The 18,916-nt window shown below is 39.3% G+C and overlaps 1 protein-coding gene across 2 annotated transcripts in view; it reads right to left on the bottom strand.

Annotated features, from left to right (window-relative positions):
- The window catches only part of LOC144784447 (sodium channel protein type 5 subunit alpha-like), a 1,060,325-nt gene that overhangs the window by 98,389 nt on the left and 943,020 nt on the right, over positions 1-18,916 (bottom strand). For both annotated transcript variants that reach the window (XM_078663204.1, XM_078663205.1), the window contains exon 22: positions 9,904-10,170. In XM_078663204.1, the coding sequence (XP_078519330.1) occupies positions 9,904-10,170 (267 nt within the window). The remainder of the gene's footprint in view (positions 1-9,903; positions 10,171-18,916) is intronic.

Raw genomic sequence — 18,916 nt, 5'->3', positions numbered from 1 at the left:
GTACAGCCCTCAAACTGGGTAGGATGCTGGTAACTAGGAAAGTAGCAATAGTTAAAACTGAAGCACAATAAAACAATATTAATGCTACTGTCATGAAGGGTGGGGTAGATGATGTCGTTGAAAATTCAACTAGAGTGGAGAATGCTAATATTGAAAAAGTCAATGTTGATTTATGCTATGATACATGTGTATATAATAACGAGATTGGATCCCTGTTGTCAAAATCACCCGATATGATCTCTTCATCAACATCAAATCAGAAATACGTGGTCATGCAGGCTTTGTGACCTAGGCCTGAGGCAACTGATTGACAGATCACAGGTGGGGTGTCACATACCAGCAGAACAAACACACACAAACAGGAAAGCCTAGATCAATTCCACAGATAGACAGCGACACCACAATGGCCCTACGAGATTAGACAAAATAAAGCACACATGGCCTGAGGGGTGCGCATTCCCAAAACACCATAATGTTAGATGCCACATTACGTTAGGAGCACTCAGCCAATCAGAACACAGCACACGCAGTGATCACGCGCTCCCCATGCCGGATATCTGGACAAGTTACGCACTGGCCCTTATTGTGTCCACGCCCACCTACATTTGTTATCAGGTGGGAGTCATTTATGACTCCATGATTAGGCCCGCATTCCTCTTCCTATAAAGGATCTCTGAATTATTTTATGATGGTCCAAGAAATGTAGATACTGGGGCTCAGTTCGATCGTACTTTGAGACAGTAATCAGACACTAACTCTGTAACTGTTCTCCCAGCCGAAGAGTTTGATTAAACCAACTGTTCCTGTTTTGCCAAACACCTCTTGTCTTTTGTTTTTTCAAGGTAAATTAACATTTGAGCAAAAATAACATATGTTTTAAATTCTTTACAAGGACAAAATGCCATCACTATTTCTGTATTGGGGCATAAGTTGACAGGTCATTAAATATATCCCCCTTGACCCTCCTCACGTTTGTTTTCAATCACTATTTCTGTGCCAGTTAAGAGTCAATAAAAATACCGCATATGCTGTTTGTAACTGGATGCTAAATGTGCCTGCTTCCCTGGGGAGCTTGACAAATATGCCAAGGTACAGCTTAAAATTCCAGACTGTCAAGGGTGATCACTGACATTTAAATAGACTAACACTGACCATTCTGACAGGAGAATACACACACAATGAGAGGAGACTGATCACTGTGGCAGGTTACTTAGTATACACCCTCAGGCCCCATTAGAATTATCCAGTAGGTTACATACACTGCCTAGATGTCATTATGCACTTGATCCAGTATGAGAAGCACACATTCAATGGAAGTTTTTACATTATCCTATTGTGTAAAGTACCCTTGCCATTCAGATATCTATATCTTCTCCCAGGGATAAAATCACTTTCACCTTTTCATTATCCATATTGCCCCAGCATATAAATGGGACAATGTGAATGATGCAATGCTAAAATAAAGTATACAAAAAAGTGATGGATGGAATGGTTCAATCCATCACTTTTTGTTATACTTAGTGTGTCGCCCTAAGTAGGACAGATATGCCCAGACAAGGGTTTGTTCACAATTTGTCATGGAACCAAGTGGTACCTGGCTGATGACTTCTAACTTAGGTGAAACCGGTCCTGGGTTGATTGTGTTCAGGTTCAGGGAGAACCAGGATTGGCAGTTAAGGCTGGATTGTCCTCACTGGAGCAGGGTCAAGAGTGACTTGCATATAGCTGGGCCCAAACTGAGGTGGCATTTTGTGCAAAATAACGATGGGCTGGGATGCAGACCAAGAAATTAGCAGTGGCTGAGATTAATTCAAGTTTCCAACCATCACTTTTTTGTATACGTTAGTGGGTTGCCCAAAGTTGGACATGTATGCCCAGATGTGGGTCCCTTGCACAATGTGTCACTGGACCCAAGCTATACCTGAATGAAGACGTCTAACTAGGGTGAAACCAGTCCAGGCTTCCTTTGGGTTTCAGTACAGGGATCAGGTTAGGCGGTTCGGACTTGACTGTTCCCATGGGGCACAGGGTCATGACTGATTTACATATGGCTGGGTCTAAACTGGAAAGGTGTGGTGTGCAAAATAAAAAAATGATGGATTTAGCCCCGATCTGTGATTGAGGGTGAATATTTGATTGGCTCAGCATCTGTTCTTTTTGCGAGTACTGACCATATCCACATATGTAGATTTCTATAATGTTATGGATTGCAATGTTACATGTGTTTAATCAACAAGGCAGTTTTCGTTTTTTCATATAATTATGTACCAACAATAAGATTTTTGATATCAAAAAAACTTTTAAGATGTGTGCCTTCATTGCTCCATTATAAATATCTAAAGGATTTTTTTTTTCTTTCTGGTCAAAGCACCTCAAATATAGTAGCATACATTACAATATGAGGCGGTTTGTTAATTAGAGGGGATTTGTTATTTTAATTTTTTCATATACTCTGAAGTTTGTTGCATTTAATGATGCCTAGTACTGAAACTATCAACTATCTTTCGATTGAAGCATTTCATGGAGACATTGCAGTATAAACATGAAATTATGACATTGCTGATGTTATGTACTCGGGCTGTATCAGTAGAGAAATATCATATCCTTTGAGCAAATGTTTTCAGCTTGCATTTTGTTTTAAAACTTAGGTCTTTGTAGCTTAGGACTTTATCTAGATTTTGGTGGACTGGTTATTCACAATGATGGTGGATATCCCGTCCACCAAAATATAAATCCTATAGGATATAATGGGATTTATATATTGGTCGACAGAATATCAGTCACCGTTGTGACAGAATAACCAGTCTGCCAAGATCTAAATAAGGCACTTAGACCTGACGCGGCTGATAAATATGTTTATGTCTGAAATGGGTCAACATTTGTACAAAAACATCACTTATGAATAAATAAAAACAATAATGATTGATACTGCAAACTTCAGACGTGAATTCATGTACAAGTAATACAACAACACAGTATCCACTGAATTTCATATATATAATGAATAGGAGTGAATGTATCCCTAGAGGGAGCAAGTGTTTGCATTTTTCAGTCGTAATTGAAGCTGTGCAAAATTGAAGAGGGGCCATAGCCAACAGGTGGTTGTGTAAGCTGGGCAAAGGGGATGGGAACAGACACTTCTGACTGAAATCTCCATTTTGGGATGGGGCAAAGGCTATTTTGGTAATTGCATATGGTTGTTCCGAGTCTTTGATATAGAAAGAAATGCTGCTTTTTCCTAGCATTACATGTTCCCTGCCTAATTGCATAACAGCTGTTACTGGGATAAATGCTCATACTGGCAAGCAATTCTCTGCTCTTTACATACATCATGTTTTGAGCTTCTTAGTGTATCATCTAAGTGGTGTGGGCATGTCCAGATATGGTCAATGTGTCTAGCAACCCAGGCTACACCCCACTCATTATGTTCAAACAGGCCGAAACACAACTGGAGTCCCCTGTGTACCATACACAGCGAATATGTCTTATCAAATTGGGATGGGCCAATTCTGATACGAAAATAGTTTGTCCTTGTCTCTAATGGCAAGCCAAGCAAGCCCAGTGGCGTGCAAAGGAATGTCAAGTTCCTTGAAATAAATTATGGCCCTGAGTACAGCTACCGGGCTAATACTGTTTGCACCAGAAACAATATACTTAGGGCCAGATTGCCAATATTTTGCACTGCGTTTGCCTCTCAAAAGTGATGCAAACCAGCGCAAAATGTTTTTTTTTGTTATTTACTTTCCAGCGCACAACTTGTCTTGGGCTGGAAAGTTGCCTAAAAGTAATGCAAAGCAATATGAATTGCTGCTTTGGTTTACTTAGCACCAAGGGGGTGTTCCACGGCTGGTGCATGGGAATTTCCTTGCAACCACCGATGGTTTTTGATGCAAAACCCTATCTACTAACAATAGTCTACAGCGTTCTGCATCAAATGTTAACACCACTTGAAAGCAGGCGTTAAAAGGAGAAATGTTTTTCTCTCTCCTTTCTTTTCCGACTTTGAATGCATGCTGCACTGTACAGCATACATACAAAGTGAGAAAAGTTTTAGAAGTTGTCTAGGCATAGTATTTTGTACTGGAAGGAAACCCTTACAGTACAAAACCTATTCTAGACTCATGTACACATCCTTGCACTATGGTATGTGCTATGACCATTTTCAACAAAATTCTGAGCTGGCACTAGGGAGAGGGGGTGAGAGTGCCATATCACTGTAGATATGGTACTCTCCTGCTCTCTCCCTGTCAAGCATCGCAGCCCAGCATTTTTGCCTGCTGCACTACGTTGAGTGACACTTTGGTAAATCTGGTCCTCAGTTGGACAACTTACTTATCCAGTGCTATTCGTCCACAAGTTCATGGCAGCTAAAACATGGTGAGAACCTTCAGTGCTGGCTTCAGTACTGGTGGTGTGACAATCTCTTTTGATGCCCCCGCTCCCAAGACTTCTTTCTCTGATTCCCTCACTACCACCTGGCCCCTCATTTCTCCATAGCCCCTCTCTCACATACATTTAGGGCCAGATGTAAGGCTATTTGTTGCTGTTGCAAATGGGAAAGCGGCCGATTTGTCACTGCAAAAAAGGGTGTTGGTATGTACAAACGCTATTTTGCAAGTCAGTGACTCGCAAAATAGTGTTTACGAGTCGCTATTAGGAAGGGGCCTGCCAAGGGCATCCCTGTTTAATAGCGAATCAGAATGGTATGTACCTGTGGTATCTGCTCCACCTTGCTGCTCAGCCTGTGGATGTTCCTGTTACCACTGCAGCTCTTCAAGGAAAACAAATTTCTACCTGATTCAATGCACATCTTCGAGTGTTCCTTTTTTTAAATTTTAAATTGAAGTTTATTCTATCAGGCTCAATCTCGCCTGAAGTTACTCGCTAGATATCATTATCATTATCATATGGCATTTACTATTTTCCCATGACAACGGTGACCACTTTATTTGTGTTATCTTATTATTTTATTGGAACCTTATTTAAAGTTAATAATGTTATCATTTCTGTTATGAATCATTTCGCCAACATGCATTGTTGGTGTTGCTTTTCACACTGGCATTATTAGTACTTATTTTACTTTATGTTACAGTACTTAAGAGGGCCAGTATTTACATAACTTAGCGCATCTGTTTTAATATCTTACTGGCTTACCTTACAGTGATGTCTTCTCAATTCCTTGTTGGTGAATCTTCATGGGTACTGTTATAGTATTTATTGCAACGTTACTTCAGATTAAAAAAATCCTTATGGTATGCTTTGTTTAGATCTATGAGCAATTTTGCTAGTATGTTACGTGATTTTCAGATCACTTAAGCTATTTTATGTTACGGTGCATTTTTGTGCCATTTTTACATGACTTGTCGGGTCATTTACACCGTTTTGCATTTTGATACGATACCTTCCTATGTTACGTGACTGGTCAGGTCACCAACATTGTTATCATTTTGGCATGTTACTTTGCCTTGTTCGTGACTTGTCAGGTCACTTTCACTGTTATCTATATTACCTTACTTTTTACTTCTGGACGTGGATTCGTCTTGTCCAACGTTTCTTTCATACATTAGATTGCACCTTACTGTGCCTCCTCTGGGCATATTTTATATATGTAATTGGTTGTAGTAGCTATGTTTTCTTAATCTTTGCATCTTATTACATATTCATGTTCTTGGGAGCTTTGACACCTTGTATTTCATGTACATGGTACCTGTATTTTGATTTTCATCGTGTCACATTTTTATCCTCTTGCGTATTTTCAAAATACTAATCGTTTTCTTATACTTCTCTCTTACATTTTGAGAGTGTTTTCTTGTCTTTGCCTTGCACTGTCTGTTTTTCCAAGCTGTTTCTTCTTGCCATCTTCAGTCTAGTCTGGCCAACTGGTATGTTTGGTGGTGATTTGGAGCATCAATTCTTTTTGTTATGCGTTTTTCGTCACTTTTGCTATGCTATGGTTATCCTTCCGTATTTTGTTAGTTTCTCTTTAGCTTGTTATCATTACCTATATTTCTTCTTCCTTTACTCTTCTTTCACTTTATTCTTTGTCGTTCTATGAAAGGGGGAATATGGGTGTGGGTTATTTGGGTATTCCTGTTATTACTTGTCGAGGTACTCTTTGTCCTCGTTTTCTTTATTTCAGTTTTTATGTTCTCATTGTTAATCTGCATATTAATTCCATTGTTTTATTGCATATTTGCAATTTGTTCTCATTTAGTTACTTAAGTTGTTTATTTTCCTGACTATTTGCTTCTTCCTTATATTGTCGTTAATATGCTTATTCTTTGCATTTTCAATTTTTGTGTTTTTATTAAAGGGGGAAGAAGTGTGGTATCTGCTCCAGCTTGCTGCTCAGCCTGTGGATGTCTGTGTGGAATGTTAGTATACTGGATGATGTCATAGCGTGTTGTATGCGTGGGTGAATGTCTGTTGAGTGCAGGACTGAGCAGCAAGGAAGCTGCTCCTGTTGGGGTTCATGTATGTATCTTACTTCATACCTAATAAACTACATTAAGATACCATCCTGCATCCGGTCATTCTTCTGTTACGACAGTACCATTGTTTTACGACTGCATTTGTGGTCACAAAACACTTGCAGTTTACCACCTACCTTAAGTACGTGGCAAGCCAATAGCAGACTGGAAGGGGTCCTCAAGGCACCCCTTCCCCCTTGAGAATAGATGCAAAAATAGTGTTTAAGAGTAGGCACTGGTCCCACGGACCACTGCCTACTAAATAAAAACTTGCTTTATTAAAATAGCAGTCACAGACATGGTGATCTGCTGAACCCCAGCAGGCCACCATCCCTGCGAGTGCTGGCCTTTCCCAGTTGGTCGCAAATTGTGACCTCCCTCATAAATATTGATGAGGCAGATCATTTGTGACGCCATTAGGAATCGAAACAGTTTCTGAGACTTTGTTGTACATTTGCGAATTGCAAAATGAAATGGTCATACACTTGGCCCTTAATTTGTTTTAAAGTGCTGGTAATGGCTGGCTTTACTAATCCACTCGGCTATAGACATAAAATACAGATTTGTTCTTTGCAGCAGGCATATTAACCCTCTGTGCTACTTTATAGTAAGTACAAACTGCCTCTAGACAAACCTCTGATCCCTCTCTATCTAGCAAGGAACAATGATCACAAGAGTTTTCTTGACATTTTTACTGCTGCCCGAAAGCTGGATGCACAATGAGCTCTGAGGCAGGTGCCTTTAAACTGTAAGTTATTACTAAACACAACCCCCCCCCCCCATTAGTGCTCCCCTTCCAGGTCAGCACTCACTGTGGTCGCACGGCCCTAAAGCCAGCCCTGAGAACCCTGTTTGTAAGACGCAAATTCCTGCCAGGATGAGAAATTGTAAATGCATTCCAGGTAAAGCAAATTTTTATTTCTTGACCTTTTGAAAAAATGTGTCTAAATAGTGCTAGATAGATAATTTGCACAACGAGCAAAAAGCACTTGTGCAATCATTGAATGGGCACATACCAGCCATTTTGCAATCCCGTTCCTGATGAAAACAAGACTATGCATCTGAAGCGGAAACAGCCACTATGTAGGCCTTTTTATGGTTACTCTGACTTTCATTGCTAATTTTATCATAGTGCAGTCACTGATTTAGAATCAGGTATTTGTAAGCGGGTCCATAGTTGTTAAAGTGGGCGAAGAAAATTCAGCTGTCTACTGTGCTGAGCTTTTTTAATGCTAAAATGCAAATAATGGAAAGATGACAAGGATGATTTTATCAAAATCACTTGTATAGAACATTAATTCTATCTTGCTATCAGGAGTAGTTTTTCAATTCAATCCACTTATTGTCCATCCACTTGAAAAAGATGTTTTAGAAAGTTATCTAGATCAGCAAGAAATGCTCAATTACTCACCTGTAGTACCAGACTCATGATTAAAGATATAATAACTGTGACGACTCATCGGGGAAGTGTTGAGAGAAACTCAAAAGTCGTAGGGGAGTGAAAACATTAAACTTCTTCCAAGAGGATGTGTCAATATAGAAATCTTTGCACTTCACAAAGTTTTCCAACTTTACCCCGCTTCACCCGTGTACCAACAGAAGGGCAGGAATGGTGGTTTTGCAAAAGCAAAACCTACTTTATGATAAAGATTTCTCCTGCTTATATAAAACTAATACAATTGCAATATTTTACAAACAATTCACAAAGCGGCAAGGCCAACAAGTTTTAATTTCATTCACCCCCTACTTTGGTGATCATTAAAATGTAATGCATTTGTTGTTATATCACAATAACGTCTGGGTATTAAATTACACAAAAACAGCAGAAACAAAACAGTGATCAGCTAAGTATCAGTATGTTGCAGTCCTGTCGAGGCTGTGAGACCCACTATCTGATGCCCTTCAATCAGATTATTTTCTTGAAAAGTTTGGATTCAAGGTTCCTTCTTACCTAGTGATAGTTTGGTTTAACTAGTGATGAAGTGAAAAGTTCATTTTATTTGTTGGACTGCATTGTAATCATGTGTAGAACGCATCCACATATAATTTTGCAAACTATGTGAACATGAGGTGTTAGAATTTTGAAACATGTTAAAGCATTATCTGACATGCTCTTGTTCATGGATAAGCGTCATGGAGAATTAACAAAGGAAAGAGATGTAACTAGCAGAACATTTCAACATGTAAACTTGTGTTGTGAAAACGACATTACACGCATATTAAAAATGTTTAACATTTGATATTTCTTATTAGTAGGTAAATGTATTATTTGAGATTACATTAATGTTTATGTGAGTCCGTAAAGCTTAAATGATGCATTCTTATGTTAGCTAAAATCATAGGCATGAAATACAAGTTCCTGAAAACTTTTGCTTCAGGATTAATAGTTGAATTTCATGTGCACTACAGAATCTGTTCTTTCTCATGTTTCCATTGCAGGTGGAGAAACATTCTTTAGGAAAAGTAATGTCTTTGTTTTGATAGCTAGACTAGGAGAAAAGAAGTTACAATTACATGGGGTTAGAGTTGATGAAGACAGAGGAAGTTTCACACGGGAGAAGGTCTGTGAACCAATGACAAACTGTTGTGAAGAAGATAAATGGACAACACATGTGGAAAAGTACATCTGGAACTGCACCCAGAGTGGATGGTGTGATGCAAGATGCATCACAGGAAGGCAACCTGTGGATAACTGATTGTTGGAACTAGGGAAAGTGGCCACTTCTTTCTTGCCTTCGAAGGGAGAGCATCTCAGAACGAGCTCTTTCTTTACGATAGTGGCTTTACGCTACTTGACCCATTGATGGTGGACAATTCTCTTAGGAAGACTCCACGCACTCACATCTTTTCCTCCTGTCCACTGAAAATTCTTAAATAGGGATGTCAACTTAGAGTTAGAGTACGGATAGATTTAAGGATTTTTACTCATCAACCCTCGATGCAGGGAAATTTGGACTCATGCTTCCTGATTTTCTGTATCCTACTTCTTGAATTAATTGCCTTACTTACGCTGCACCATCTGAACTGGATGCGCCAATTTGGATTCATGCTAATTACATTGTATTTCTATACTCCCGTGTTGAGGTGTCTCTATGTTCGGTTATTTTTAGCTTTGTTATAAACTAACTAACCTTAATTAGTAGCCTGTGAGTTATCGGAGTTACTGACCTATTGAATATTTCATAACAACTTTTCTCCCCTTTATGCTTACATGCTGCGAAAAAGAACCATCGAAGTGTGACTCTAGAACAGGTCTAAACCTAATGTACCCGGCCCTTTGACTAGTGACTACTGAAAACCAATGTGTTGTGCGTCAGATACGGAATATGTGTTTCCAAAAAGAATTGAGACAAGAGAACAATTATCATTTAGTTCTTTGGTTAGACACACGACTTCGTTCAATAAAAGCAAGAGTGGACTCCTTATAACTTACCACCTGCAAAAGTGCAAGGTACCCTGCAGCTACGTTATCGAAGTTGACCTTAACTTTCTTCCAGTGATTTCCTGTTATGTTGCATATGGTTTTGTTGGTGATCTCTTCGTACGGAATGTCATTTCCATCTGTGGCATTTACACATCTTCCAAACTTTCCCGCAAACAGATTGACCCCCATGATGCTAAAAATGAGCCAGAAAATGAGACAGACCAGCAGAACATTCATGATCGAGGGGATCGCCCCAATCAGGGCGTTCACAACAACCTTAGACAAATGAAATGAAAACAAAAGAAACACTGTTAGTAACAGAAGTAGTTCAAAGAATTACAAAAACACTACCTAGCCTAACATTTAGGGTTTTTTCATTCCAACCCCCATGACCGTGTGTTTCTTTCTTTTTGAATGTTCTCTTGTGTGCCTCAACGAATCTGCATTTACTAATGATATTTCTGAGCTGGTCCTTACTGATGTTAACAATAATATTATTATTTTCATTACAAAGCAATCCTTTTTCATGTCTGCTAGAAACTGCAACTGATCTACATCAACATTGTCACAATTTGCTTCACCAGGAGTGATTTAAAACTTAGACGTGCGTTGTACAATGTTGGCCACATTTTGAATGTTACCCAAGACTCAATATGTACCAACACAATGACTATAGAAGTTCGCTCAACTTAGTGTTTGTGAGAGGTCAACAAACACGAGCCTGAACGGCACCGCATTACATTGTATGAAATCAATTTACATTTTCAGGTAGGACACGCAGACAATATAGTATTGTTAGGAAGCAAACTGTTAACCAATGCAATTATTCCAAGTCTTGACTAATAATGCCATGATTAGTAAGACTGACATGGACATTGACAAAATGAAAATGTATAATAACTTGAGTATGATATTCCTTTTTTTTTTATTGTCTATAGGCTAGGCAGAAAATATAAAATGACGTACAGATATATTAAACATTGCACTTTATATTTATTTGCATCATATGTACGAAAGAGGCAGGTTCATATTGTCAGCATGCAGTGTGAAACCAGTGCACAGTGCTGGTTTTCCATTTCAAGGCCGATCACATACAAGTGTGTTCATGCATTCCAAGGCATTCCTCATAGGTGCAGTCATTCTCAATGAAAAAGTATCATGTGTCGACCACATGTGCAATACAGTAGGATCAGCACATATTAACCTCCATTTCCACATGCACGCATGGACAATATTAGTGAAACTTTAAAAGTTTGCATGAGCAAATATGTTACACATACAGTGCAGCAAATAACATTATACATCACAGAACATTAGGAAACGACATCTTTCACAGTAGAAAAGACATACTTAAAAGTATTTAACAGCAATCATTGACTATTTCTCTAAATGGTATTTTCTGACATGAATTAAATTCACCAGTCAAATGGGCAAACTACCAGAAGACTCTGCACATTCTTTTGAAGCATTATTTGAACTATTTGCATAATTCGTTTTGACAGCTTCAGAGCCATATGCAATTTTTTTATGAGATTACACGAAAAATCTGTTATAGGCAAGACATCACCGTAAATGTGCGGCTCGATTTTTTATATTTTTAAAGATCGGTTAGATGTGTGTGAGGGTCAAAATAGATCTCTGTTGGAGGGTGCTTCCAGCTCAAATGTGGAATGACAAAAAGCATCAGAGGGCTTTTCCTCAAGACAGCAGAATGAGCATATTTTGGGGTATAAAGACATTTACTTCTTAGCCATGATAAATTCACCAAGGTATAGTCACCTTCGACAACATACTGCAGTCACTATGAAATATATTCGATAGAGTTTACTTCTGCAAAAATATGCTGGAGGCATTTAACTGCACCTTTTCTGTCGACCCTGCTTCCAAATGTAAAAATTACACTTAAAAAGAGTAAGGTGGACACAAGAAATGACCTCAAAAACACAAAACCTAATAAATAAGAGTAATACGAGATTAGATGCAAAACAAAAATGCCTGAGCCTAATCTATATTCTGATATATTTGCATGATATTTTAATACATATTTAAATATACGCTGTGTAGAATTTAGCTTTAATACCCTTAGCGTTTCCTCTCAATTAGGGCTCAGATTATTCTATGCTTTGACAGGTAAGCATTAAAAAACACTAATATAAGAATAAGTGTATAGCCTTTGGTAGCCATTTCTGGCAACCTGTGCATCAAAGTGATGATTATCTTAAAAGTTCAGCTATGTATTTCTCAAAATAAACATCTGCAGTGGCAGTTTCCGTCCACATCCAATGAGGAGTTAATTCCGTGATCACTCACTTAATTTACTGGACCGTTTATTTCAATTGGTTGTCGCACAAGTCTAGCACTGTTTGCTCTTGACCAGCTGGCATATTTTAAAAGGTATTAGTTGAAGACTCAACCCTGCTGGTAGTCCTCATGACAGCAGGACTCTGAGGAGGTGCGCAGGTGATGTGGTAATATTTTGATTGCTTATTATTAATGTTTGTTAAGTGAGTACTACTTTTCCTCATTTTACTTCTGAACTATCTCTCTCCCACTTATTTGCGTGTTATGTCTTTAACCATTGTAGTTCTGTCCCTAAATCATAAAATTAAATTTCCAGCTGAAAGTCAAGAATGAATGGACTTAGATCACGGAAGGTCTGCAAACGTATGCAATGATACTCAAAGACCATTGCAAGTTCTCTCAGAATCACTGCAAGTTCTTGCCCTCAATATTCTATTTTGTTTCCAGTGTTTATTAACTTTGATGCAGAGATCGCGCTTAGAATCACTACAAATGCCTTGATTCACATTTTAAAACTGAGGCACGTATTGTGGAGCTTAGTGCATGAACAAAATAATTGTCAGGGTTACCTTTTGTTTATATTTATATTGAAGGCAGCGGTCATGCGCACATGCACAATGAGACTTTAAGATAGAAAGTTGGAATCAACCTGGGATGGTATTGCAAAGGACATAAGGATCTGGGAGTGGCTCGGGGTGGGGGGTGGTGTGGTACGCCCATGTTTAGCAAATTATCATTGTTAAGTCTCTTGCTCAGCTTTCCATTGCTTCTGCATGCTCATAGGAGTTTTTTTACGTCCATTGTTTAAAAATTTTAATATGTGTCAGCTAACCAGGCTATTGTATTGCTTAGAAATATGGAACTTTGGGGTGTGGCTTTAGGTTTGGTATTTTATCGTTTGTGGTTAAAGCGAATGAATTGTTATCCATTCTTTTTTATTTGTTTTCTTGAGTGATTTACTGATTTTAAGTCTGATACCTTGATTATTTTTAGGGATATGGCATTTAATTGATTAAATAAAATGAGAAAAAAATGTGAACTAATGAAGCACACCAAATTATTTCACACCGCCATGATAGAAATTGGGCTATCTGGTGATTTTCGTGAAAAATGTAAAAGTCACCCATTTTTCCTTACTAGTTACCAATGAGGAATGTATTACACAATCAACAGAGTGAGTGTGAAAGAATAGATACGACTTAGTTGCATTGCGTAATGCTTTTAGTGCCAGTAGTTCATGAATGCAAGCTGAATATTATAAGTGAGTCTGCCTTAGGAAAAAGGTCCATGTAATGATTTATCTTTGATTTCCATAGGAGGCTACATGGTAATTTTTGTTCTGATATTAGCCAGCATGTGTATTCAAGAATCAGCACATCTCTCAATCACACTCTTATTAACTGTAAACATGACATTAGACGCAACATGTAAAACTTGAACAAGAACAATATTAACAGTTTTCTAACAATCAGATGCTTTCTACTAAAATGCACTACTTTATTGACACACTGGTTTGCATTGCTGATAACATCCGACCCCATTCTTTTGCTGGTTTTGATGTTTGAGTTATCAAAACACCTTCCATGCTTTTTGCTAGCAATGCAACTATGACTGAAAAAAGGAAGTAGTGTAATGTAATAAGAGAAACAATGTACAGATTGTGTGCATATGGAACCATAGTGATTCAACGCAGATTGTTGCTCAAGGGAAGAGAAAAACTGTTCTTAAGCTGCTGACAAAAGGTAGCAGCCAACTACTGATTGATTTTCAGTGGGATTTGGGAAATCACAAATGGGAGGACCCTCATACAAATCATGATGTGCATCAACAATTGTGAATTCCTCAAATGTGAAAAACTCCTCAAATTCACTCATGTTAGCATTTGTGTGCTACCATTTGAGGTCATGCAATCACAGGGCAGCACCATTTATACATAGGCAAAGGTAAAAACCTTTGCCCAAAATAAACAGTCATGAGGTTGCCATCAGACTCAATTGCAGCACTCCTTTTTTCACTGATGGATTTCCCTATTTTTACGTCACCACACTGACCTGCTTGTTTTTGTTGTGAAAGAATGTCTGGTTACTTACCGGTAATATTAATTACTCCGAGTCGTAGACCTCTCCGTCACAATCATTAACTCATGAGCGATAGCACCTCCCCACAGAAAATCCAAGCAAATACTCCCTTGGCCCATCCCTACTCTCCAGGCCACTCCCACAGCCTGTGGCACATAACCCCTGACCCACAGCAGTACATCCTGTTGTTTTTTTCTGTGGGTTCGAGTGAAGGTCTCTGCTGAAGGTAGCTGCTTCCTCCAGTTCATTATTTACGGTAGGTTTGGGACTGACTGCTGTATTAACCGTTGTATTTGGGTTTGTTTGAAGTCTCTGCTATAGGGGGACTATGCAATCCTCATTTTTGTGCCTGTTCTTCCCTTTAGGTAGCCTGGGGTGTGCTTGATGGGGCAGGGGGCGCTGTTTGGCTTCCTGGGGTTTTTCTGGGGTGTTGTTGGCAGTTCACCCTTGAGGGTAAAGTCCCTGCTTTAGTGGCACCTACTGAAGGGTTTTCTGTGTCGTTATTTACTGCTTCCCATTGCCGGCCTGCCTGGGGTGTGGCCATGAGGCCCCTTTCTCGAGGAAGGGGGCGCTCTGCATTGTCCGCAGTTACTGCAGTGTGAGGTGCGGGTCACGTTAGTGCGGGATCCCGGTGTCCTATGTATGTGCTGGAATCTCGAATGAAAATGAAATGAGCTTTGGTGTGAATTTTGTGAATGCAAGTGTCTTTTTCTTCCAAAATGATGCAGCCATTGTTCTCAGGGCCGGTACGAGGTGGGGGCAGTTTGTGCTCTCTACGATCTGTGTGGGGGCTGAGGTATTTGCTCAACTGTTTGAGATCTGATCCTTGATTCACGCATGGTTTGAACAGCTGCTTTACAGGTATGATTGGAGTCTCTTTGGTGGCCTGGGTTCTTAACAGTTGGGGCCCGTGAGCATTGCTGTGTCTCTTGGCATAGGAATACCGTTGGAGCATTCTACTTACCTGTGGCTTGGACTGCAACTTATTGTTCTTCTGGTGCATAAGGACTGGGCCTGGTGGTGTCCCTGGTTTTTAGGTATGTTTTGGACACGGGGATGCATGCAGGCGGGCACAACATGTGCTCCCCTGTATGCAAGAAACCCAGTTCCATCATGGCATAGACTTAAAAGTCCATGTCGTGCAGGAACTGTTTTTGGTGTTCCCACTGTGGTGCCCATTTTCAGGGCACCACTGTGGAATGTTAAAAAAAAAGCCCTGCAAACAGGAGGAAACTCCTAATCGGTCCGGTGGCCCAAACACGGCTTTGGTGGTGCGGCAGCGGGGCGGTCCCGGCACCACACCACCAAACTAGTAATCTGACCCCAAGTGCACACTAAATGGTTTTCAAACAGGGCTTCATTTTGAGATGCGACTGAGGTACTAATTAGCCCTACTGTGAAACGCATATTTACAGGAGGTGAAAAAAACTCCTGCTTTAAAGATATTAATCTACAGGAGGCATTCTGTGACCCCTGTGAATGCATGGATGGAGGTCTCCAAGGGACAGAAGACCTCCATCGCAAACATTATCAGAAGGTAATGTGTGTGCATTGCAACATAGCTTTTAGCATTCACATACAGGCACATGCATCAATATTGCTTTTTGCGATTCCTTAATTGCGAAAAATAAGAAATTGCAATTAAGGAATCGCAAAATGCAATGCATCAAGAAATCGCTGAAAAAAATGCGATTTCTTAATATTCCTTAATTGCGACTCGCAAATTGCGAGTCGCAATTAAGGAATACCTCCCCATTCATTCCTATGGGCCTAGAGGCCCATAGGATTGAATGGGAAGACATTCTCAATTTGCGATTAGCAATTAGCGAATCGCAAATTTAGAATGAGATTTCAAGGGTGCAGGGGTGTCCAAAGGACACCCTGTTGCACCCCTAAAATCAATCTGTGCACATATGTTGTGCACACACATGCCCTAAGGGCATGTGTGTGCACAACATGAAACTTTGAAAAATGCACAAAAGTGCATTTTTCAAAGTTTTTGCAAATTACCATGAGGTTCAACCTCATGGTAGTTTGCTCCCCCTAATTGCGAAATTGCAATTTTGTAAAGTTTCATGGATTGCATTTAAGGAATCGCAAAATGCGATTCCTTAAATGCAATCGCAATTTGAGAATTCGCAAATATTTGCGAATTCTCAAATTGCGAGGGCCTTCACCCATCATGGATTCCAAAAGCAGATTTTGCGATCGCAAACGGCCGATTTTTGCGATTTTCACCGTTTGCGATCGCAAAATCCTTTGATGCATGTGCCTGAAAGAGTGTGACTTTGCCATATTTACGCTTATGACTACCAAAACGTTTTGCACATGGATACCCAAGTTTATTAGTCAAGTCAATCAAAAACATTGTGGGGCTGATTCACAAATGTAAATACACACCTGTATAGTTAATCATTTGTAGATCTATTTCTACAACTTGATGTAAATATAGACTTTTGTTTTGCTATTCACCATTTCCGAGAGAAGATTTACATCTAGGTGTTGACTTACATGTCTCCACCACCTCCAATGAGAAGGCAGTGCCTCTGACAACAGAATAACGAGTGGAACATTTCTCCTAGTAACTTCACACTTGTTCATGGAGATCTCTGCCACCATGGTGGAAAAGTAGCCACTGGGAAAGTATACATTTATTTAATAAAGGTATTATTTAAAAAATATTTAAAATATGTTAATGTTTAATGCAAATGCTAAATAATGTACAGTAATTAATATTAACCTGCAGTTAGTACACTAAAATAATATCTCACCTTAACTCTTCAAATTAAATGTGTATTAACTAATAGAATAATTTAAATATATTCATTTAATTTTTAAACAATGATTTTAAAAAAAATACTCACCCTCCAAAACATTTTTCTTTTCATTTTCACTGTACTATGAAAAGTTCCATTATTGTAAATGCTTTTTATATGTTTACAAATTACCATTCATTTTCATGGCTGTTATTTTAATTATGTGCCACCATTGTTTTCTAGAGGAATGGAATTTTTCATCTGAATTTCTATGACTCAATGTTATCTCCTCACCCATTCTGGACATCTTAGTTCCACCCAAGTATGACCATATCAGATTGGATAACTCTGTAAGAGTTGGGGGTGGTATAGCATGCATTTACCGCCACTTGCTCACATCTAAACATGCACACACTTCTCTAATACCCTCTTGAGACTACTTCTGTATCAAAATGGAACAATGACAAGATTGTGTGCAAACTCCACACAATTTACCATCCCCCAGGAAATAACCTTTAATCAAATAAGTAATGGAGTCCATCTCTACTCAGACCAACGCACCAACCAGATCTTTCTTGGGGATTTTAACATTCACTCAAATGACCCCATACTTAACTACTTCAAGGCCTTCCTATCGGACCTCAACCTTACTCAGTCATGCAATGGCCCAAAGCACATTAGTATTTCCACCCTCCATCTAATCATTCCAAAGGATATGTCATACAACTGGATTTCACATCACCCTGTGATTGGTCAGATCATTGCCTAATCTCGTTCCTCCTCTTAAAAAATTTGAAGATAGAATAACTTCTTAAACTCAGACAATAGTCTAGATGCTTGACAAATATTCAACTAACTGTTTAACTTCTATTAGCAACAACCTCCTCCCACAAACATGACAAATGTGAATGATCTTACCGAACATTTCATCCAATCAACATCAGATATACTTTATACAATTGCTCTGAAGCAGCTTAAAAGACTACCCAGTAGACACTCCAAAACCTAGTTCAAGAGCAACCTTAATGAGGAAAGGTGGCACTTGAGACTCGCTGACAGATCATAGAGCTGCTCTCCCTCCTTAATTCACCTCAAGCACTTGAGGTCGACAAGAAGCTCCTACAACAAACACATCCGAAGTTGAAAAGCAGAACGCTTTAGGAAGAAACTTGACAATGCCAAAAACAGACCCAGAAAACTATTGAAAATTGTATTACAACAAGCAATTTGCAAATGCAACCATCCTTCTGTGGAAAATTGGTCCTTGCCAAGTAGGGATGAGCCTACTTTATTGAGAAGACTAGGAAGATTGAATCAGAACTGTGACTTGCCTTCCAGCGTCCACTAAGCCAGGTCCGGCCCAATCTCTTCCCAGTGTAGAACCTGGTGAGATTCCCTTGTTCCGATTCCACTACAAAAAGCAATTCTACATGGAATGCCTTCAAGTTTCCAGATGAAGCCGATCTACTCAAAACAATAGCATCAATAAAACCTTCTAACCACTTTAATGAATGACCCCCCTGCCCACCAAGCTCTCCAAAGACCTTAGATCTTCCATTCTCCAACTTTGGACTAATATTGTCAATGCATCTCTCTCTCATGGCTTGATTCCTAATTGCTTAAAGATAGGACAGGTTACCTCCAATCCTAAAAAGCAAATGCTGACCTGTCTGACTTCAACAACTTCTGTCCTATTTCCAACATCCTGACACTGGTAAAGTTTCGAGAGAAATGAGTGCACTTGCAAGTCCTGCAAACACATTGAGGCGTTTCATCTCCTAGACCATTGCCACTCCAGTTTCACAATGGGACACAACACTGAAACTGCTCTAACACATATCATAGATGATGCCCAGAGATTGCTTGATCAGAACAAACCTTGCCTGC

The sequence above is a fragment of the Lissotriton helveticus genome, chromosome 10, assembly GCF_964261635.1.
Source record: "Lissotriton helveticus chromosome 10, aLisHel1.1, whole genome shotgun sequence".
NCBI classification, from domain to species: domain Eukaryota; kingdom Metazoa; phylum Chordata; class Amphibia; order Caudata; family Salamandridae; genus Lissotriton; species Lissotriton helveticus.
Note: the sequence above shows the minus strand (reverse complement) of the source record. Positions and strands in the feature narration are given on the sequence as shown.